At 50.7% G+C, this 23,644-nt stretch overlaps 1 protein-coding gene across 1 annotated transcript in view; it reads left to right on the top strand.

Moving 5' to 3' along the window:
* The window catches only part of GRIK4 (glutamate ionotropic receptor kainate type subunit 4), a 308,388-nt gene that overhangs the window by 277,047 nt on the left and 7,697 nt on the right, over nucleotides 1–23,644 (top strand). The window contains exons 13-17 of the mRNA XM_029208211.1: nucleotides 275–384; nucleotides 3,961–4,134; nucleotides 7,740–7,905; nucleotides 9,267–9,492; nucleotides 13,494–13,622. Of these exons, the coding sequence (XP_029064044.1) occupies nucleotides 275–384; nucleotides 3,961–4,134; nucleotides 7,740–7,905; nucleotides 9,267–9,492; nucleotides 13,494–13,622 (805 nt within the window). The remainder of the gene's footprint in view (nucleotides 1–274; nucleotides 385–3,960; nucleotides 4,135–7,739; nucleotides 7,906–9,266; nucleotides 9,493–13,493; nucleotides 13,623–23,644) is intronic.

Here is a 23,644-nt window from a genome sequence, read left to right as displayed (position 1 = left end):
TTGCCCAGCACAGAGCCTCCTTCATCCTAGGAAGTAACGAGGGCCCCCCGCTGTTCTTTTGTTTCATCTTCTGAGATCAGGGCTGGGTAAGTGTTTCAGAGCAGCCCCCTCTACACCTTCAGCCCTGTGTCATTTAAACCAATCACCCATAACCCAAGGCAATGCAATCTGGGGCCAGACCCAGGTCACCATCCCCTCTGCCCTGCCCTGCCCTTCCCAAGGGCCATGCTGACTGAATGTAGACGGTGAATCTTGTTTTTATTTCCATTTCCAGGGCCGCAGACCCGGCTATTTCTCCTTCCTGGACCCTTTTTCTCCTGGCGTCTGGCTCTTCATGCTCCTAGCCTATCTGGCCGTCAGCTGTGTCCTCTTCCTAGTGGCTCGGTACTCTCCTCTCCCCTTCCCTGTCCTCACACCGCCACCTCGTGTCCACCTCTGGGAACTGCATGGGAGGGGGTGGGGAGCCGCAGAACGGTGGGTTGAGAAGCCCTTGGTGCCAAACCAGAGGGACGGGAGAGGGACCCAGGACCTGAACCACTCTGCCCAGCTGTTGACCTGGCACTGCCCATCCATCCGTCTTTGCCCACATCCCCTACTATGCGCAAAGAAGACAGGCGAGCTTGTCCGAATTTGCTTCTGCGCCCCTGCCTCTTACCCCTCTCGTTCCCCAGTCTCCAGCCCGCCTGCTTGTGTAGGAGCTTTGGGAGAGAGAGGAGGGGAGGAAGGTGGCAGGAAGATCACTCTGATTAAGTTCCGAGCCTTTGGCAGCCCTGGCATCCGTCCTTGCCAGGATCTGCTACAAAGTGCTGAATGACAATAAGCAGAGCCTGCAAATCTGGAGTGGGGGACTGGAGGCCTTGGTGGCACAGGCGAGGGAGGCCTCCTCTGCAGAGGGCCTGGCCCTTCCCCAGCCCGAGTCTGTCTGTGAAAGCACAGCTGCCTTGTTGAATGGGGACTCTGGAGGGCCGCCGGCAGCAGGGGGGCAGGACAGAGAGAAGCATTGGCAAGCAGTGCTGAGTTGAGACAAATGGTCCAGATCAGGGGTTGGGGAGAGAATCAGCGCCCCTGCCCCCGCCCCCGGAAACCAGAGACTGTCCCTGGGCCTACGGAAGAAGCCGAGGAGCATCCCAGCAAGAGGCACAGAGAGGGTTGTTTCTCTCTGAGGCTCGGTTGGACCAGCCTGGGCTTCAGGAGAGCCAGCTGACTCTCCAGAAGCAGAACAAGCTCTTGTGGCTCAGGGTCATTCACTCAGATCCCCAATTCCCACCCAGTGCTCAGCTCACCACCCTGGAGGAGCTTCTAAAGGGCTGACAGTGGCTCTGGTCCAGCGGTCTCCTTTGCCTCGGGGCCACAGAAGCAGGGCCCGATGATTCTGTAGTGAACATTCCACCTCTGTGGGGTGGGGTCTTCCCCAAGAGCATGTCTATTCAGTGCTTGAGGGGAGACTGTGCTCCCTCCGGTTAGAAGATGGAGCCCCAAGGAACTGCGGGGTTCCAAACCCCGGGGCAGTTCCCAGCCTGCCCGAGAGGCATTGAATCACTCAGTCTGAGCCTCTTCCAGTGGAGATCAAAGCCAAGTTCAGGAAGTCCTCCCTGGCCCATGGGATCCAACCAAACAGGGAAAGGCCTTGCTTACAACCTGGTCGTCTTCAAACGCTGCTGATGCTTTGGCACTCGGGCGCCACCGCCCCCCACCCCGGGCCTGTAGGCATTGCCACTGTCAAGTATCTGTCGTCCGTGTCGACTGGCGAGGCTTCCCCTCTGCACTTGGCCGCACTGCCTGCGGCTGCTCAAACGAAACTGTCTGCCTGAGTCCTGTCTCCGCTGCCCTGCAGTTCGCTCTTGCTGCCTTTGATTGAGCCCCTGTGTGTAGTAAGCCATGGCTCTCAGGTGACCTCGGAGGCCTGCAAATGGTCTTAGGGCTTGGTTACCAGACACACACACACACACACACACACACACACACACACACACACGGCTGCTTCACCACGCCTGCCACAGCCTGAAGCTTTTCAATCAGCCCTGGGGGCTTAAACAGCCCCTCTTCTCTGCCCTACACATACACACAAACACACACACACACAAACACACACACACATGCACACACTGCCCCCTAGGATCCAGAATTAACAAAAAGATTAACCAAGAAGAAACTGTACAAAAGGTCTGATCATACATCCTATATATACATATATCTATAATATCCAATATACGTGATATCTGAGCGTAGGGTAATCTGGCCCAAGGTAGTGGCTTTCAGACAGGGTTCCCCGAGCGTGGAGACTCCTGGAAGTTTACAGAGACGTGGAGGGGCGGTGTGAAGAGGCTGGACAGCCAGAGCTCTGGGACCTCAGCCCGTCTTCATTCAGACCAGCTCCACTTTTCTCTTATATAGTGTACTTCTGGGTAAGATTTTAGAGGTGAAAAGATATTTGAAAACCACTGCTCTAAGGCAGCCATTCCCAAACCAGCTGATACCACAGTCACACAGGGAGCTTTAAAAAACTTGAATTTCTATGTCTGATCATCTCCAAATCTCTAGGGATGAGGCCTGGAAATCTGTATTTTGAAGCTCACTTCCAATGGCCCGTAGGCTTGGGAACCACCGAGGTGAGGCACCACGGGTACAAGCCAGCCCCGCAGGCCATGAAGAGAAGGGGCACATCTTGGGGCAGGGGCCAGCGATGGCACATTGGCCTTGTATTCGGGAACAGGCGGCAGCGATGGGAATGTGGGCCAGCCCTGCAGCACGGCACATGCGCACTAGGCTGAAGGGAAGGCCGGGGATGATGGTAACACCCTGTGAAGAGGCAGACCTGCCCTGCTCTGCTCAGCACACGCCCAGACGCGTCTCTCACATCAGAGCTGGGAGGCTTTGTGTGGGAGACAGGCTGGGGCGGAAGAGGGAGAGCATGTGTCTGGTGGGCAGGAAGAAAGGGCATTAGAGGTACCGCTGGGAGAGGGAGGCCAGCGTGAGGCTGCGAGCGACAGCGGGAGGGAGCGCCACCCTTCTCAACCCCGTGTGCCCATCATGCTCAGCTGGGGAGCCCTAAAAATGCTGATATCCAGGCCTTACCTGGACAAATTAAATCAGAACCTCTGGGTGTGGAATCCAGGTATTGGCATTATTTCAAAAGTTCCCAGGGCTTCCCTGGTGGCGCAGTGGTTGAGTCCGCCTGCCGCTGCAGGGGACGCGGGTTCGTGCCCCGGTCCGGGAAGATCCCACATGCCGCGGAGCGGCTGGGCCTGTGAGCCATGGCCGCTGAGCCTGTGCGTCCAGAGTCTGTGCTCCGCAACGGGAGAGGCCACAACAGTGAGAGGCCCACGTGCCGCAAAAAAAAAAAAAAAAAAAAAACTCCCAGGTGAGTCTGAAACACAGACAGGGTTGAGAACCAGGGCCTGAGCCTGAGGGAGCATCTGGGCCAGTGGTTCACAAAGTGTGGTCCCTGGACCAGTGGCATCCACATCAGCTAGGCACTTGCAGATTCTAGACCTCAACCCGATGCACCGAATCAGACGCTTTTGCCGCGATCTGTGCTCTCCCAAGCCCTCTTGGTGTTTCTGTTGTCAGTTAAAGTTTGAGAATTACTACTCTAGGCCGACGGCTTTCAAGCCATGGCTCCGTGGGGCTGTAGGGTCTCTCTTTGGTCACTTTGGGGAACTGAAGGAGGCAGAACAAGCAATTCCCAGCCGTCTATTCTGTGACTTGATTTATTTTGAAAAAATTAAAATGTTTCTTTGATTAAAGAAAAACAGTTCCAAAACTGCCAACATAGTCCAGCTTTCTCATTTTTCAGGGGGAACACCCAAGTTCCTTAGAGGGGAGGGGCTTAGCCAAGGCCACAGGCCAGCTACCAAGGTCCCGGGGCGAGGCCAGGCAGGGGAGCGCCCTCACACCCTCAGCACCCCTTCCTTCACACCCACCCTCCGCAGCACTGGTATGTGTCCCTTTCTTTCACAGGTTGACGCCCTACGAGTGGTACACACCCCACCCGTGTGCCCAGGGCCGGTGCAACCTCCTGGTGAATCAGTACTCCCTCGGCAACAGCCTCTGGTTTCCGGTCGGGGGCTTCATGCAGCAGGGCTCCACCATCGCGCCTCGCGCCTTATCCACCCGCTGCGTCAGTGGCGTCTGGTAAGATCCTGGGTCCTCCGATGAGCCCTGATCCAGCTTCCGGTAGGCAGGAACCTCAGCTCTGCCCTAGGACAGCCTCTGCCAGCTCAGAGGGTTTGGGGGCAGTGGCTGGGTGCGCTTTGTGCCATCTTTTCTCCTTCTCTGTTCTCTGCCTTGGAGGTCTAGATGCAGAGGGGAGCCACGGCAGGAAAGGAGACCGAGTGAGAAAATGTCTTGATGGCCCACAGCAAAGCAGTTATAACTTCCTGACCTGAAAACGACCAGAGGTTGAGAGGCAGGGCCTGTGAACACATATGCAGATTTATGCAAATGTAAGCATGTAGCAGGACGTCCCTGCAGGAGAAATCCAAGCCCACGCCCCCTCCAGCAGCTTTCTGGAGCTTTGTCCCTCTGCACCTGGCTCTGGGGGCCTGCCGGACCTGTCCACCTTAGCAGGTGTGGGAAAACGCAAGCTGTTAGTAGCTCGGAGTTGGACAGGACCTCAGGGAGCAAGTTGCCATCATGGTCTACACGGACAGTCAGCCAGCCTCTTCCTGGAGCTCTCTTCTCCTCTTGGCAGGGCAAAAGGAACATGGTGGAATGATTTAATGTGTGGGAAAGTTCTCTGAAAATTTGGAAGTGCTACATAAATGTTTGGACTAATCATTGCTATTAGGCCATTATGGGGGGAAATGAAATACCGATGTAGTGTTGAAAGGCAAGTTTCCCATCCTCACTTAAAAACCCACTGTCAGGTTTGGTGTCACAGCTTATAGGACTTACAACCTTCATTCGCTCCTCTCCTTCTCAGCCCGTGTAAGCCAGAGGAAAACGAAAGGGGCATGGGTGCTGGGGACAGTGCGGGATCTGGACAGTTACCTACGAGCCACTGGACTGGGGCTGATCGGCAGGTGGAAACACAGCTGGGACTGATACAGTAGGATTTAAACCCTTGGGGCAAGGTGCTCACCCATTATCAGGCTGTGCCCAGGAGTCACTGAGCGGATCACTGTGGAGAGCTGGGTCTCACGTTCCCTGGCAGAAAGGATGGTCTTGTCAGGCACAGCCACAGAGCTCCCTCAAAATCCAGGAAATCTGGGCAGAAACCCACAGATGAGAGGTCGGAGGCAGATTCTGATCCCTTTCTGCTTGGGCTTTTCCTTCCAGAGGTGCTTGTTCTCATGTGCTGCACGTAGGGCTCCATTGCCTGCTGCCTCCACCTGTCAGCTCCCACCCCCAGGAATTCCCTCCTCCAGCGAAAGTCTGCCCCGGTGCTGAGGGGAACCACCTTTCCTGCAGGCTGTAAATAGCTGGCCCCAGGTGGCTCGGTTACGCTGCTCCAGAGCGTCTGTGGAAGCGAGGCTCCGCCCTTCCCAGCCCGACCCGGGGGTGTTGGTGCGCCCCTCTGCCTCTTGGAATTCTTGGTTATAAAATCAGGGCCTCAGTTAGGTTGGCCCCCTGGGGAGTGGGAGGTCAGAAAACAGGGCCATCGTGGCCTACCGTGGCACCCTCACCCAGAGCAAGCAACGGAAAATGCCACGTTGCCGAGAATGCCAGCTTCACAATGATAATGCCCCTTTCACCCAGGAGCAAGCCTCCACTGGCCCCTCTGGAGGGAGAGTGGGCATGATTTGCTTTGTCAGCAAAGGTGACGGGCTTGCAATGAGCTACTTACTCTCTCTGACCCGTCCTTTGTGACCAGTGGCAAAAGCAGCCACATGGCTGCCCAGGGCGGAACGGATGCCAGAGTGTAGCCATGGGGCTGGGGGAAGCTCCCCAGCCAGCTCTGAGGTCATGTCCACACCCAGGGCTCATTAACCCATGACAGTGTGGCAGAGCAGCTTCCGAATGCACGCCTCCACCTGGGGACCACTCACCACCACCACCCCAGCCTCCTCTGGGGGAAACTCACGAGAAACAACTTCCAAGAGAGTGTAAGAGCCCAGGCAGGAGCAAGGAGAACAGGTTTTGCAGATGGAGGGACTCCTGGCCCTTACAGGTCACAAGTAGGAAAGGTGGACAAATGATTTTCATTGCATCTCTACATGTCTCTGTATCTCACACTCATGTCATCCTTTACAGATTATTAGTCACTAATGACATATTATCTCACCTGATCTCACAACACTCCAAAGACAGGTGGACCAGACATTATTATCCCCCATTTATTAGACAAGCAAACGAGCTCAGAGGAAGTGTGTGGCTTTTCCCCAAGGTCTCACAGGTGGAACTGGACAAAGCCAGAACTAAAACCAGATCCCTTACTGGTGATCTGGCACGTGTGGATGCGCCCATCAAGTTGATGGATGCCCCTGTTCCTTCACTCCTGGGAGGCAGCCTGAAGGAATTCTTGGACACGTGGCAAAGGGGACAATGGGACTTCCTGCTCTTGGAAATCCACCTGGAAGCTGCCGGCTGCTGCAGCCCCTGGCAAACACTATGCCTTGGTTGGCAATGTCTTCATAATGAGTGAAGCCTCATTAATTCAGACTCCACTGATTCAGAATTTGGTGATTATCCAACCTCAGTTGTGCTTACATATATCTCTGAACCCCTATAAACAAATGGATCAGGAAGCAGATCCATACTGCTGACCATATGGTAGAAGTCTTGTTTAACCTACTTAAGTGAGCAAACTGGTTTTAATGACGTTAGCATGTATGCTCCTGAGTTGCAAAACTATTCTAATTTTAAATAAGTCCGATCTGCCCAATAAAACAACCTTCCATTCTGAAATAGCATGACCATTGTAAAAGCATTTTTTTGTTTTTTGCGGTACGCGGGCCTCTCACTGTTGTGGCCCCTCCCGCTGCGGAGCACAGGCTCCGGACGCGCAGGCGCAGCGGCCATGGCTCACGGGCCCAGCCGCTCCGCGGCATGTGGGATCCTCCTGGCTCGGGGCACGAACCCGCGTCCCCCGCATCGGCAGGCGGACTCCCAACCGCTGCGCCACCAGGGAAGCCCTAAAAGCATTTTCTAATTCCAACTTCTCAGCAGTCCGAAGGTGCTTTTCACCAGTTCATCTTGAAGAGTTTCTGCTGTTACAATTTGTAGAACTGGTTCTAGAATACAAATTTCTCAGGCACTTGGCCACGTGACTTTGCTTCTCTGAGCCTCGGTTTTCTCTTCTGTAAAATCAGCATAAGATTTTCACCTCCCTGAGTTGTAGGGAGTACAGGAGATAGTGGGTGTGGCTCACAGTAGGTGCTCAGTACATGGCGATGCTGCTCTGAATGTCGGCTGCATCATGACGGGGCTGCGGGAGGCATCCCAGGTCTAGCTCTGAACAGAGCCTCCAGGGCTGGCACCCTTAGCTCATTCACTAGCTAATTACTCACCATCTCTCAAGCTGTCTCATGTTCATGGACACCCTTCTTTTGAGTAGAAACCCAGTAATCACCTCCTTTAGGAAATAAGAGAAAGAAAACCACCGTCTTCTTCTAGGCCACCCTCCCAAGCTGTTCGTTTCTGTTGCCATCAAATGCCCTGCCTCCTCTCTCTTCCCCCACTAAGCCCCTCAGAAGAGGGCCACCTGGTCTCTCCCGTGTCGCAGCAGGACTGGGGATGGGGTTTAAGACTCCTGGGCTGCCTCAGCAATGATGACGTCTTGGTCTTTTCCTACATAGGTGGGCATTCACGCTGATCATCATCTCATCCTACACGGCCAACCTGGCAGCCTTCCTGACCGTGCAGCGCATGGATGTGCCCATTGAGTCGGTGGATGACCTGGCTGACCAGACCGCCATTGAGTATGGCACGATTCACGGAGGCTCCAGCATGACCTTCTTCCAAGTAAACCCATATGGTTGCTCACCAACATCAGGAATCGGGCAGAATAAAGTTGAGATGTTTGTCCACTGGAGATAAAAACATCTTGCCTCATCCCATCATCCCTTTTGAACACCTAGCTTGGAGGTTCTCATGGGGCTCATTTTTCCCCTGCTCCCCCAAATACCCATGGAACCAGGTCCCCAAAGCACTTGGGTTAATATCAGCCTTGTCCCAAAGTGTTATACATGAATGGTTAGTGCTACTTGAGATGATTTTAGTGGTAGAACTATTTTTTAATTGCAGTGGTTTCATATTTATTGTAATGAGTATTAGAAAAAACTATGCAGTGACTCTAACCTGTACTTTTATTTATATTTCTGCACAAGATGTGGCTAACGTATGCATTTAAATTTTTTAAGTAGGCTACATTTTATAAGTAGTGCTTAGACAAAGCAAGATTGGAGTAATACACAAATGACTAACGTGTAAGGAAATTTAGATTAAGCCGAGCTGGTTTCATTGATCCCAGACTAGATAGATCTCAGATCAGGACCCTTTTGGCTTCTCCAAGGTTCCCTTGCAAGGCTCAGGAGCCGGCCCTGCCACAATGGTGTGTCAGCTGGCAGGCTACCAAGGCAGGCAGAGCCGGGCCAGACATAGGAGTAGTTTGCATTTGCTTCAGGCTCTCTAGGGAAGCAGATTCCCCTGGAGTCAGTGAGTGTCTATCCAACCTGTGACCCAAGAAGTTCATTATCACACTAAACAAGTCCAAGGCCTTCAGTTTTCTGTTTCCCATGCAAGTCTCAGGGGTACTGGCACAGGGACCAGTGAAGACATCATGCAGACACAGGGTTTGGCTAGACCCCCAGAATTCTCTCAGTCTTGTTATTATTTGTAAACTAGAAGCCAACATTGGATATGTGATTGACGGATTAGTTCAGGGTTGATAGAGAAGAGCCGGCACTTCTCCTTCAGATGACGTCTCTTAAAAGTCCAGAATGAACCTGAGTTTGCTGCCTCTGCGCTGAAGGACAGTAGAGGACACAGCCAGAATTTCCATTCTCACTTTGGTCAGAACATGGAGGTTGGCAATGGAAGATGGGTGGATGAAGCAGAACCAATGATCGAAGCAGTAGGCGGAGTTTACACACCTTCAGACCCTGTTCCTTCTTTGTCTTTGTAAAAGGTATCAAAGGCACAACCCTCTCCTCCTGCCATTCAGCAGTGACGTTGTGAGATGAAAGGGAACAGGTTCTTGAGTATAAGGAGGGGACTGGGTAGCAGAAGGGCCAGAATTTTAGGGGCCACTTGGATGCCCTCCCTTTCCAGACCACCATCTCCTTTCTCTTTCCTCAACCTGCTTCCTTGCGTTCTTTTCCCAGAATTCCCGCTATCAGACCTACCAGCGCATGTGGAATTACATGTACTCCAAGCAGCCGAGTGTGTTCGTGAAGAGCACGGAGGAGGGGATCGCCAGGGTGTTGAATTCCAACTACGCCTTCCTTCTGGAATCCACCATGAATGAGTACTATCGGCAGCGCAACTGCAACCTCACTCAGATTGGGGGCCTGCTGGACACCAAGGGCTATGGGATTGGCATGCCAGTCGGTATGCAGGAGAGGAACAGCCTCTTCGGGTAGCTCCACCCAGGCAGGCTCAGGGTAGCTCAAACCGTCGAATGCAGCCTTGAAGTCAACAGCCCCTGTTTCTAGAACCAGGTTCACAGTGACTTGAGATAGGCATTCTTAAGGTTTTTAAAAAAAGCCAATCCACATCCTTCCAAGTCATCAGGGATTAGTACCCAGTCCTTAATTACGGAAGGGCTAACTGATTAGTTATTAATAGATTAATTATTAAAGGGCACATGGATGCCCTTGGTGTATTCTTTTTTTTTTTTTTTTTTTTTTTGCCACACCACACAGCTAGCTTGTGAGATCTGAGTTCCCCAACCAGGGATTGAACCCAGGCCCTGGGCAGTGAAAGCATCGAGTCCTGCCCTTTGGCCATTTCTCTGATGTCCGACATCTCTACTAGCAGTGGAAAGGAGAAGGAAGAGATGGTAGGACTCAAGTGAATTAATTTTGCTATTAGTGTCCCTGGTGACAGGTTTACTACGAAAGGGGACTGATGTGATCGGAGGAGATGGCTTTCACATCACCTGTGGGTCTCACTGGTCCATCTGCTCTGGGTCAGAGCAGGTAGCTGAGTGGGCAGGAAAGCTCTGGCATTCACCTTGCTGACTGCGCCGTCGGTTTGTTATAGGAAGGTAGAGATGCTTGGCTTCCAGAAAGGTATCCCAGCTGTGTCTTGTAAAGAATATCCCTGCTTTAGGCCTTCCCCTGCTGATGGTTCCTCTATCAGAAGGTGGGGGGGGGGAGCATGTTTGTGACTCTGTGACTGTGGAGGAGGTCTGGAAATGTCCCCCAGTGTTTCAGACATGTACCCTTCCCACACACACACCATGGAGAGCCACATTGTATAGGGCTGTCCTTGTCCAAGTCTGTCCTCATGCAAGGTTGTCCTGAAACCAAGCAGCGGGGGAAGAAGCAGGAATGGAGGAAATCATCTCATGTGGGGAAATTGATACACAGGATGTGCATCTTTGTTGGTATGTTACACACCACTTCTCTCCCTTTTTGTTTTTGGAAGTGTAGTTGATTTACAATGTTGTGTTAGTTTCAGGTGTAAGTTAGTTTCAGGAAAGTGTTTCAGGTATATATCTATTCTTTTTCAGATTCTTTTCCCTTACAGGTTATTACAAAATATTGAGTATAGTCCCCTGTGCTATACAGTAGGTCCTTGTTGGTTGTCTATTGTATATATAGTAGTGTCACACCCCTTCTCTTGATCGGTACCTAACTCAGAGCTCTATAAATTATAGGCCTCACTTATACCTGTGTCATGTGAAGGGCATGGGATGGAGTCAGGTAGATCTGGGAATGCACCCTGCTTCCTGGCTGTGGGGCCTTGGATAGGTTAGTTAACCTCTCAGAGTCTCAATTATCGCATTTTTAAATTCAGGTTTCTAATATGTACCTCAGAGGGTTGTTACAAAGGTTAAACTGAATAATCTGGCCTCACCACAGTGTTTCATCACACTTAACCTGTTAGGGGCAACATTAGTGCCCTCCCCACATTTTCCAATGTTCCCTCTGTTATTTGATAAAAGCAGATGACTTCTTCAAGACTGATCAGAAACCAAGCCAATGAATATAGGCAATAATATGGTTCACTCTTGAACTCTGTCATTTCTGACCCTAGTAGTTCTGTAAACCGGAAGCCTCACTCAGGGCACCTGCATACCCTCCACTTAGCATCATATTTCATTGATTTCATTAATAATACAGATTATGGGCCCCTTTGAGAAATTTACTGGTTGACGTTGTGTTTCAAGATGGTGGAGGGAAGCACAAAATGAACCTAAGGTGCACCTGGAAATACTCTAGCAATTTAATCAAGTTAACTGAACTGTCAAGTGCTTCAAAAGTTTTCATGGCACAAACCTGTAGAGTTGGCATAAAGCAGACTGACTCTAGAAATTCTCATCAGTAACCAAGGAAAAGGGGAGGCAAATGCATTGGTTCTGTGTCTGAGGTGATGCTGTTTCCATATGTGTTATCTTAGTCTTATCCCACCTGCAGGGGAGATGTGGTTCTTCCCATTCTAGAGGAGAGAACTGAGATTCAGAGCTGATAAGTTACTTGTCCAAGGTCACAGAATAAGTGGAGAGAAAAGCTGTGCTTGAGCCTAGGGGGCCTATCTCCAAATCCAGCATTTCACCTCTCAGACCGTGTTGCCAAACGGGTCCACCAGCTCGACAGGACAGGATAGATGGGGAAGGTGAGCTATGGGTTAGCCCAGGTTCTTAGATCAGGCTGGGAAGAGCATTGCATAGTCGATCGATGGGACAGAATTTAGGTCCAGGAAAGACGAGCATGTGTGTCCTTCTTAAGTGGAAAGTAAGGGTGTAACTATGGAATAAGCAGTGTGGTTAGACCCAGGAAGATGACGAGAAACAGAACAAGGAATGAGGTGGAAAATTAGTCGGGTAGCTTAGGAGCTAAGTGGGCAAACATGGAGTAAGCAGAATAATCCTTTCATGGGGCCCTTGGTATGCTATTGAGATTGGGTTGAAAATGCCTCGAAAACTGCTTGAAATGCCTTGTTGGCTGGATACTTGTCTCTAAACCTGGAATAGTCATTAGTCTCACCACCTAACACCATCTGTTAGGTCCAGTAGCCATTCACTTCAAATGTGTGTTAAGCACCTGCTATATAATATATGAGGTGCTGCTGGCATTCACCCAGATCACATTCAGCGCTGCAGGCCTGGGGTTTGAATGCCCAAGGGTAGTTGCATCTGGAGCAGGGAAGGTTCTATCTACGGAGTCATGGGCTGTTAGAGTGCTAAGAGATCTGGGAGCTGATCTAGTTCCTTACCTGTCAAAGTGCAGCCCATGGCCCAGCGGCAGGGCACTGCCTTGGAACTTGTGAGAAATGCAAAATCTCAGCCCCCACCCCCTGACCCACTGAATTAGAGTCTGCAGGTCGACAAGATCCCCGGGGGGATTCCTGTGTGCATGAAAGTTTGAGAGCAGGAATCTATTTGTTCCAGCTTTTGCCTGTATCCTGCAACAAAGCCCCTTTCCCTGGGGCGTCTGTCCACATCAGGCCTTTACAGAGCTTGGACAAGAAAACTGGGCAGCTTAGTTCACTTCCAGCCTCCTGGCAGCTTTTTCTTAATGATTTTTCTTAATAATTTCAGGCCTTAGCCTGTGCTGGGGCATCGAGCTTTCCACGGTTTCATTTAAGCCTGTTTTTGTGATTCAACCTACATTCCAGAACCAAAGCTCCTTGACCATACCCCATACGAAAAATTTAAAAAGAATTGCACTCAGCAGAGCCTTCTGTCTGAGGAGGGAGAGAGGAGCGATGTAAACGGAGTAGTGGACGGTGTCAGGGGTTCTGGGGCACCCAGCAGGCAGCTGTGCGGGAAAGGGGGTGCCCCAGACCGATTCTCCACACAGATGGAGGAGAGGAAGCTTCCACCTCGCTCTGGGTGGCCCTTTTCTTATTGGTGGCCGCTCCGGGTAAACAGTTGTCGGGTGTAATGTAGTGAGAGTTACAAATGGCAGAGAAACTAATTTCAATAAAGTAGAAAATAGACAACTGATTGCGAGGTTTGTGTCACAGAAGATTTCCCTCCTCGGCCTCCCAGGGGCAGGCGGACCGGGAGCTTTGCAACCAGCTTCCCGCATGCTGGTGGGGAGGTGGGTTCACCCAGGTAGAAAGTGTTGGCGCCTGGGTGGGGAGGTGGGCGGCACTGCTGCCCGGAAGGCTGTCACTTGACCCATGCTGGGGTCTTGGCCGTGGGCTGGGCGTGCCAGTCAGCGTGGAGAGAAGGAAAGTAGAAACGCCTGGTGCCCTGCATGGCACGGAGAGTCCTCAGTCTTAGCCAGTAGAGAGCCGTGCTCCTGCGGGGGGGACCCCTGTCCCTCCCCTCCTATGTTACGTGGGCAGGGTGGCAGGGAGGTTTGCCGGGGAGGGAGCAGAGAGATGCAGACGGGGGCGCTCACGTCCTGTGTTCCGGGCTCTCCTGTGACCCACAGGCTCCGTCTTCCGGGACGAGTTTGATCTGGCCATTCTCCAGTTGCAGGAGAACAACCGTCTGGAAATTCTGAAGCGCAAGTGGTGGGAAGGGGGCAAGTGCCCCAAGGAGGAAGACCACAGAGCCAAAGGTAAGGGTGGCCAGGGCCTCCCCTCCTGCCTGGAGGACCAGAGCTGCTCGTGTGGCGTCCAAATTCCAAGTAACGCCAGGTTGAGAACAAGCCTCGGAAGGAGCTGAAGGCCGGGCTGGGACTGGCTGGGCTCATCCCTGTCCCAGGGTCTTGGGCTTACTGTACGGCATCCACTCCCGCCCACTCCCGAGTCCTAGAGATGCCACCCCTGCCATGCTTCCTGAGTCCAGCCACTTCTGCGCCAGCACCACCTCTTCCGCCATGGCCCAGGCCACCAGCACCCCACAGTCATACGATTACAACAGCCTGGGCTCCTTTTCCCATGCTGGCGCCTCTGCACTGTTCTCTCCACCAGAAGCCAGGGTGATTCTTTGTAAGACGCACGTAAGGTTGCAGCCTTGGCCTGCGCAAACCTTCCAACGGCTTCCCATCTCACTCAGAATCAAATCCGAGCTTTCTATGGCCTCCTGACCCTTCCTGATCTGTTTCCCCCTTTTCTTCCTGTTCCCCAAGCCTCCCAGCCCCCTCCCACCTCAGGGTCTGCACACTGTTCCCTCAGAAGGTCCCTCAGAGAGGCCTTCCCTCCCCACGCCACACATCTCTCCCCTTCCCTCGGGCTCTGCTTTTCAGAGCTTATCACTACCTGATAGTATAGTTTCTATTCATTTGTTTACTTTCTGCCTTTTCGACTAGAATGTAAGTTCCATGAGGGCAGGGCTTGTCTTCCTTACAGGGCTGTCCACAGGGCCTGGCACATGGATATTTTATTGAATGAATGATAAATACGGCTGGATAGAAAGCAGTCCCTGACTGACGTGTAGTTGAAGAGTGTCGAGGGTCCCTGAACACCCAGCATTTTCTATAGGGGGAACATATCCAGGATAGTCTCGGGTTACATCTGTTGTAGATCCATGAATGCCTGTTAGTTATTTTTAGAATGCCCTTTCATTTTCAAAGTGTCCTGGCTTGGGCAATAAATCATATGGTCACCCCAGTAATCTACTGCAGACTTGCTAAAATATGCAGCAAATTTACCTATGCACACTCGCCCCTGGGGAGGCAGCTGGGGAGTAAAATGAATGATGCTGTGTGCTTCCCTCTCTGCTCAGCGTGAGTGATTATCCGGGATGAGACAGTAAGGGAATGACTTTGTGTTTCTAAGGGTCTCCCTGTGCCTCTTGATCCTTTGAGGAGAGGGCTCAGGAATGTGGACCTACAGGGACAAGCCCTTTGTCGTTTGGAGGAAATGCTGCCCCTTCCTTTGCAGGAATGGTGGGATGCCACACCATTCTTGGCTCTCCACTCCCCAAAGGTCAAAGGTGGAGGAGACTGACTCTGTTTGTTCAGAGAAAAAAAGAAATGGGGGAGGTACAGAGAAAAGTATCAGAAAACTTTCGTGGATTTGAAAGAATGCACTAGATGTTGAAGACGCCCGGGACCAGTATAGGAAAGGAAGCGGGGAGCGGGACATTGCAGGCAAGAAGCACCTTGAGGGAGGATGCAGAGGCAGAGATCGGTGCAGCGGGCAGGGTTGTGAGTGGGGACCGCAGGTGGTGTGGGTGTGAGAAGAAAGATTCCCGTGGGGAGATCTGGGCTGCCTAGACGGTTCGAACCCGGGAAGGTGTGGATGGCAGGATGTGCCTCCACCGCCCCCTCCCCAGAAGAAGACTCATGGATTGAAAGCAGTCTAAATCTGACTGGGCCCAGAAAAGTCAAAGTAAAGTGAGATTATTGGTAAGATATTATATGTCCATGTTTTTCTGTGGGAACAATGAACTTCAGAGAGGCGGGAAGGAGCGCCATCTTACCAAGGAGTTGGAGGGAAACAGTAGTGGCTTTTGATCTGGAGTAATTTAAAATTTAGGGTTGGCCGAAAAGTTCGTTTGGGTTGTTCCATAACATCTTACGGAAAAACCTGAACAAACTCAATAGAAACAGAGAGGTGGACCTGGGACCCAGAGTGAAACAAGAGAAATGTCCAGGTTTCTGTTGCCCTAGAAGCCCCTGGTCGCCCTCCAGCTGCCCCTCCCCACAGTGGGTCAGGTGCCTTCCGTGATTTTGGATGGAGCCCTCAACACACTACGTTACAACTCTTGGTTTCCTCTGCCCGGGTGATGGCACCTTAGATGTGGACCCGTCTCACCCGCTTCTGTGTCCCTGGCCTCCCTACAGAGCCTGGCACATAGTAGGGGCTCTGTGGGATGTGTGATTAAAGCCACTGACTGGTAGCTGTCAAAAGCCACCAATTACTGTCCTCCTGGGCCACGCTAAGGTGGCAAATGAAACCGTGCTATGATGCTTTCCCGAGTAACCTTCACGCTCACAGCTCTCTACTCCTTTGAGTTGTTCCTGCCTCTGAACAGCTGACTGAACATATGCGGGGATGCAGGGATGCTGTAGATGCGGGAGGCCGGAGCAAAACGGGGTGGGCAAGAGCAAGGGCTCAGAGGGGTGCAGGGAACCCACAGGCTCCCCACCGGCCCCCCGCTGCCAGCTCTGTCTGCTCCGGGCCTCCCGCCTCTTTTCCTTACCACTAGTTATGGATCTCCTGGCTTTCCTTTCTTTTATAAACCTGACCCTATTTGATCTCTTTGAGCCTGTTTCCCCTCGAGACTCACTACCGAGTTGATCCCAACTCTCCAGTTTCCCCTTTCATCCTTGACTCCTAAGCCCAGCCACAGGCCCTTCCCCTTTGTGCCCTTATTTCTTTGTGTTTATTTTCACTGCTAATCTATAGAGAAACAGTTGGAGGGCAGCAGATTGACAAGGATGGGGATGACGACACAGGAGCTGGGACCTTACAGTTTTCACTCAGGCACCTCAATTTAGATTGTCTCTCTCTCCCATTAGAGATTTCACCCGAAGTCCAATGGGCTCCCCCCGCGCCCCACTCTAAGAATGGGGCTCACATATTTCCCTCCTGCCCACCTATTTGTTCTGCTGACAGCCGCTAGGTTGGTTCTCTCCCCTGAGGCAGTGTAGACAGGGTTCAAGGTCACAGGCACTGGGTCAAATGGACTCCACTCCATAAGTGGCCTTGTTATATACACTGTGAAGCATCTTTAAGCCTCCGTTTCCTCCTCTGGAGAATAGAACTAGAAATAATAATGCCACCTCCCCGGGCTATTGTGAAGACTGAACTAGATAAACCATGTTAAACACTCAGCAAAGCACTGGCGCAAAGGAGGTGAGAACTGATTTTGTTCTAAAATCTAGGCCTAAAGAAGAAATTGAGGTCTGAATAGTATCCACAGCCACGAGTACGCCCATCCACTCCATGTTCCTCAAGGCTACATAGCTTTTCTAAGATGAACACTCAGGGCATTGGTTTGTCTGTTGATAGTTGTCCCCCATGGACTATGAAAATCTCAAGTGCAGGGTCTGTGTCTTATTTATTTTTCTATCCCAGTGACCAGCATATCATCGGACATTTCATCCGTATTTGATGAAAGGATGAACAAGTAATGAATGAATGGGCAATCATCTCAAGAACGTCCAGACTGGTCCTACTTTTGAAGTCTTTTTTCCCCCCAAACAGGAGCCCTGACACCCCATGTAGACCACTGTGTATCAGGCACTGTGCTGGGCTCTGAGAGTATGAAAAACAATGAGACATGGCCCTGCCCTCAAGGGGTTTAAAGAGAGGCACAGATTATCACTATAATGGTGGCACTGTAGGAATGCTTTCATAGAGCTGGACAGAAAGTGTTATGAAGCCCAGAGAATAAAGTGATTAATTCTGCACAATAGTCGGGGAAGGTTTACAGAGACATTGGGCCATGATGCATTCATTAGGAGTCACAGCTTTAGGAAGGTTGTGGAACAGAGTTGTCACACTCAGAAATTGGTTTGGATAAGTAGGATGAGGTTGGAGTTAAGAGGGCATTGAAAACAAGGTCAAGGCATGTGGACAGCAAACCAGTATGTCCCAAACTTTCCCAGGGAAAGAATTAATAGCAGAGGACCCTGAGTATGCATGTTTGGGGATCTGGGGACAGAGTCTAAAGCAGCCCAGCATGTTTGGAATTTCCTCTTCTGTTTTGTCCTAAAAACACATGTGAATTTTGCATCTGACAATGTAATAGGGGCATGTTTATGTAATAGAAAAATGCTTTTCACTCCTAGACTCTAAGTAAAATCAGTGTACCAGGAAGATGCCCTGTAAACACCCCAGAGCTTTGCATATGCCTTGGCACACTAACAGCACAGTGGAACGAGTTGGAGACATTGGTGGAAGACCTCAAAGGTTCTGGAGTGAGATATGGCCTCAGGAAAGCAGGTGCTGTGGATGGAATTCTGAGCTGTCGGTGGCATTCATGTTCCCAGGGCACAGTCATTGCCTCGGGAAGAACGGAGTCCAGTTATTGGCTTTAAGTTCCAAAAGAAGTTGTTCCAACTCAGCAGAGACAATGTTCTTAGAATTCACGGTTTTTGATTTGCTAACAAAGTATCACTATTTTGGAATACAGAAGGCCAGTACCTGAAGGAAGCTTTGCATAAAGCTAACACTAGAAGTTCAAAGAGCCAGGCCACCCAGTCTGTGAACCAGATAAAAAGATGCAGACCAGGAAAGGATATGTTAGAATGTGGCAGGTCCCTGAGAAGGAGCCTTGTGCCCTGCTGGGAGGGGGAGAGTGCCAGAGAGAACTCCTAGATTCGTTGGGGATACCAAGAGGTAAAGAGATTTTTGCTTACTTCTGGAGTTTGGCATGCCCCATAAATACGTGTCACGCCATGGTGGAGTGGGTGCGTGAGAGATAGCACATGGGGACCCAGGGCAGAGAGGTCCCAGGGATAGATCTGCATTTTCTGGGGCCCCAGACAAGGTTATTGGAATTCTAAGAGGAATCTGGCATTAGGATGGGACATCTAACCCCACCCCCATGACACATAATCTCCTTCCCAGCCCCAGACCTGAAATACATTCAGGAGTGAAGGGGGAACAGAGAAAACACCGTATTTAACTGAATGTAAATCTGAAATTTAAAGATTTTTTTTTTTTTTTTTTTTTTTTGCGGTACGCGGGCCTCTCACTGTTGTGGCCTCTCCCGTCGCGGAGCACAGGCTCCGGACGCGCAGGCTCAGCGACCATGGCTCACGGGCCCAGCGGCTCCGTGGCATGTGGGATCTTCCCGGACCAGGGCACGAACCCACGTCCCCTGCATCGGCAGGCAGACTCTCAACCGCTGCGCCACCAGGGAAGCCCCTGAAATTTAAACATAAAGAAATCGCTACATTTTTGGCAATCAGGTGGAAACGGGAGTTTGAGGTAGATGTTAGGTACCTTTATAGGAAAATTAAGCTGTTGTTTTTGCAGAGTGGTTGGCTTGGGATATTCTTCCCCATTCTACAGAATTTTAGGAAGCCTGGTCTGACAGCAGAGCTCAGGATGGATGGAGAGGAGACACAGGGAAAGCAGGCTCCCAGCGAAGATGGAAAGGACTGATCAGGAGGCTTCGTTCCACTCCGCACTGGGGGACCGAATGTTCCCTGGCACGGAGAAGGGAACTGAGCAGATGAAGAGGGAAGATGAACAGTGGAAGACATCCTGCCCAGGTCCCACGTGCTTCGGAAAATGCGAGGGTTCTACCAGCCAGCCGATGTTAACTTGCCTTCATGCGGTCGTCCTTGGGAACGAGAGGGGGAGCTGTATTAATAAGTGGTGATGTCCAAGAGGGGTCTGTCTGGGAGATACTGTGCAAATCACCGTAAGAACCAGGGCTTCGGCTCCCAGCCCAGCCACAGCAGCTAGTGCCAGTTTAATGCAGTGGCCCCATTTCTGCCATGGCTGAAACCCAAACAGACATTACTCAGAGAGACTAGAAGGCTTCCTGGCTGAATGAAAGTCCACGTGACCTCCCCCAAGCCAGGCCAGAAGCACTAGCCTGGAAGGAACAGAGCCACTGCTTGGTCTCCCTGTGACAAATTAGCCACCAAACTTCCGGAATAAAACTCACTGCTCGAGAGACACTCCCCGCCCTGTGGCAGAAGAACAGGGACCAGTCTGGCCTGAAAGATCTCTTCCTTTAAGTCTTTCATGGTGGCCAGGAATGGAGCCGCAGGACCATGTTTTTTCTTGTGTCTCAAATTGAACAAAGGGCAGTCCTTTTCATTTGCTTTCCAAAGCAGCTTCCAGGGGATCTTTCTTTTCGTGGTTGGGATCAGTTGGCTTCCACATGTGCCTAAAGAAAGGAGGAGGAGATGGAGAAGACAGAGAGGGATGGAGGTGAAGGGAACTGTGAGGGCGGTCCTGTTCTCAAGAGATCTCTGAAACTGACAGTGACATCAATTGCAATGTACCAGACAATGTGCAGTGCCTCACATAATCCTTTTCTACTTCATTATCCTATTAAAATGTGAGAAATTTCAAAGAAAAGGATCTGCTGCTACTCCACTTCTAACCAGCTCCGGTATCACTGCCAAATTCCAGAGAAGAATCCTCACATTGGGATGATGCCACCATCTGAGTCTTTTTGTCAGGTCTTACTTGGCTCTGGTGAGAACCTCAACATTACCCCTTGGCTTCATCTCCCCGTTTCTTTCCCTGCCTATAGCTCAGTGACCAGCTACCTGCATACACAGCTGAAAAACGCAATGGCAGATCATGTGGAAGACTGGAGAATTACAAAAAGAAGCAGGCTTCATTCCAAGCTGTTTCATTTTCTTCTGCCTTGTCTTTTCAAAAACACTTATTTTATTTATTTTCTCACTCAACTCCTATAAAAAGAAATATCGCTAGCAACTCACAGAGGCCAGCATCCCAATTCAAGGGGATTGGATTACCGAAGGCTTTGCAGAACAATTGCCAGACAAAAAGGTAGTCGGTGAATTCCAAGGAAATTAAATACTTTTATCTTGAAAAACACAAGCTCACAATCAGGCTTCAAAGGAACATAAATACACCACCAGGCTGTGAAAATCAGGGTCCCCTTTCAAGGATGGAAAAGAGGCCGGTGGCATTGACTCACAAAATCCTTAGAGAGCAGGAAGTTTGCTGTCTGGCACGGCGGGAATGAAAGTGTAAGACATCTTAGCAAGAGCGGGGGCGAGTGATGAGGGGGGTTGGGGGAATCGCGGGGACGTTTTCCTTTCTCTTTCTTCCCTGGGGGCTCAGCTCTATTATCCTGGTTCTCTGGTTTCTCTGGAGAGGGCCAAGACTGGAAACCTGAATATGGGAGTTTAGATAGTGTCTCGAAGTGATGCTTGCCGAGGAAGCCTCTTCCTAATCAAATCAGATTGACTCTGCTAAGAGACGGGGAAGGGGGTGCCAGAAAGCGCGATCGGGAACAGAGGTGAACCATGGCCCAGTGTGTCTGCGTCAAAGGAGGTCAGCAGTTACAAAGACCACAGCCCCACTGTGTCTGGAAAGTGAGCCAAGATTAAGTCAATGGATCATCGATTCAGACATTTGCTGTAATGTTCCCAAGGAGAGAAGGGGGTTTTATAAGTGGAACTAATAGCCCGTACATAGGTCTCACTTCCCCAGTCACTGGGGGTGAGGGTGGCGTGGTCCTAGGAATGAACTCAGTCACAGGGAGCCAGGTGGAGGTCTGTTATCACGCCCCTTGCAGCATGAGGGACCATGGGGGCCCCGAGTTCTGGGGAGAAGTGATATGGGGGTAGGGATACGGGCTCAGGCTCTGGCTTCCATCTGGACCTGGCACTTCCCCTCGCCAGCCGTGGAGCCCTGGGCAAGTTCCCTGACTCCAGTACCTTGGTTTCCTGGTCAGGAACATGGAGGTAAGGGTAGTGCCAATTTCACAGGGCAACTGTTAGGATTGAATTAAAATGTTTAGCCTGGTAACCTGGCTCATAGTAAATAGTCATAAAGGTCAGCTTTATTTTTATAAATATTGGCTGGGCAGAGTCAGATTTATCTAGATTTCACATCTGAGCTCTGAAGACTTTGGGCAAATTCTTGAAGTTCTCTGAATTTCCATTTCTTTAATTGTAAAATGCCAACCATGGACTTTCTTTATAGTATTTTTAATGATAATTGAATGAGATAATGTTTTTTTTTAAATGAGGTGCTTGAGCTATATTTTGATAAATTGTAAAGTACCTCTCCCATAACTTGTGTTTGGATAAATTGCAATATTTATCAGATTCCTCTACCATCCCTCTTCTATTCTGCGTTCCTTTCTCTACCCTTCTGCCATCACCGTCTCCAGGATCTGCTAGGTCTAGTCAACAGACGTCATGGTCATTGCAAGAAGAAATGGCAAACTTAGTATTTCACAGTCCTCAGCAGTGCGAACATGACGATTCGCTTTATGTTTTCTGGGAAGGTCATACGGGTCGGCTCACGTATGGGCACGTGAAGTTGCTGTTTACAACAAATACGTCCATGGAGATGGGCCCACTTAATGTATTTGCATGGATGTAGGTGAATGTAGCTCTGAATTAGGAAGTGCTGGAAAGTCAAAATGGTCAGAGAATCCATGTTTTTGTCAAATATGTTCAATGTGGAAGATTGCACCAAGCTTCAGCACCTAGCGTAGTGCTCAGCTCACGGGAGCTTTCTTGAGAAAGATGTGTTGACCAAAGTCAAAGACTAAATACACTGTCCCTTGACGGGATTGTGGTATAATGGTCTCTCCTCCCTCTGCACCTGCTCTGTGGCTCCTGTGACTCTGCCTCTTTGCTTCCCAGGCTCCCATTCAGAATGAGCTTTCCTGCATCGCAGTTAACAAATTTCCACAGTGCCATCTGGAGATATGAATGGGTTTTAAGGGCTGGGACATACGTGCACCTGAATCCAAGAAGCGATTATTTGCCAGTCAGAACGGAAGACAGAGCAGGTGGGTGGGTGGGTGGAGATTCAAACCTACTCAGAGATTCTCCCTTCCAGGTGGCCATTCTAGTTCTAGAGACAATGTTCTTCATTTGCATTTGTCAACTATCATTTGTATTTGTGGGCAATCTGTGAGTGACACACCACAGTTGGTCTTCAATCAACCAGGAGTTTGTGGGGAGAGTTTGATTCCATTTCGATTAATACAGTCTTATGGCTGAGGCCTAGCTGAGGCTCAGAGACTCAAGTGTCAGGAGAAAATCTCAGTTTCAACGCCATCTGTCTGGATGGCTTCTGTGAGGTCCCGTCTGAAGAAGGGAAGGGGGAGTGATGAGATGACTCCCCTGCCGGTGTGGAGGGCCTTGGGGTCAGCCTGGAGGGAGTCCACATGACAGGCTCCTCTGAGTGAGGGCTCTGAGCTGGGGAAGGCATTTGACTTCTAGGAGAATGACTAACGACAGCGTTAACGGAACTGCTGCTGTCTCCTAACTCCGCTTCCCTCTCCCCACTCCATCTGTTTCTCAACTCCGACTCTGCCAGCAATCTATTCTTGCTTCCACTTTCCAATAAGTTCCTAAAGGCACCAATGGTATACAAGCCCCGCTCCTAAGAGGAGGGGGCCACTCAGCGAGGAGTCAGCACGCTGGAGCCAACACCCGTGATTAACATGCTGGCCCTGAAACGCGAGAAGCTGGGAAAGAGAGGCTGTGGGGTGTTTCAGTGACTCACGGTTTCTACCAGCATCCTGTTCAAACCTGAGCTCCTCAAAGAAGCTTTCCCTGATCTGATCAAGATTATCCCAGCACAGATCACCTGTCCATTTATAACCCTATCCCATCCCCCCCACGCCTGCCCGCAACCGCGTGTGGTCAAGTCCATGCTGTGGATCGTCCACATCATGTTCAGTCCCACTCTGGCCAGCCACAGAGTGCAGTCTAGGCCACCAGGCTGGGAGCACTGAACGAGGGCTGGCCCACTTTATGATTATTTTAAACAACATTTAATTAGGAATGAATACATATCACAGTACGCGTCCAAAGCTTTTGAGAATTCATGGTTCTACACCTGGGATGTCCTTATCCTCTTTCCCTCAGCTCATTTTTTCAACAAACATTTATTGGGCTCTTATGATGTGCCAGGGGTTATAGAGTTGAACAAGACATGGCTGTTCCTCTCAAGGGAATCACAGTCTAGTGGGAAATCCAGATATATAACATGAAACTAATTA

This window comes from Monodon monoceros, unplaced genomic scaffold (assembly GCF_005190385.1).
Source record: "Monodon monoceros isolate NGI ecotype Baffin Bay Population unplaced genomic scaffold, NGI_Narwhal_1 Super_Scaffold_7, whole genome shotgun sequence".
Taxonomy (NCBI): Eukaryota; Metazoa; Chordata; class Mammalia; order Artiodactyla; family Monodontidae; genus Monodon; species Monodon monoceros.
Note: the sequence above shows the minus strand (reverse complement) of the source record. Positions and strands in the feature narration are given on the sequence as shown.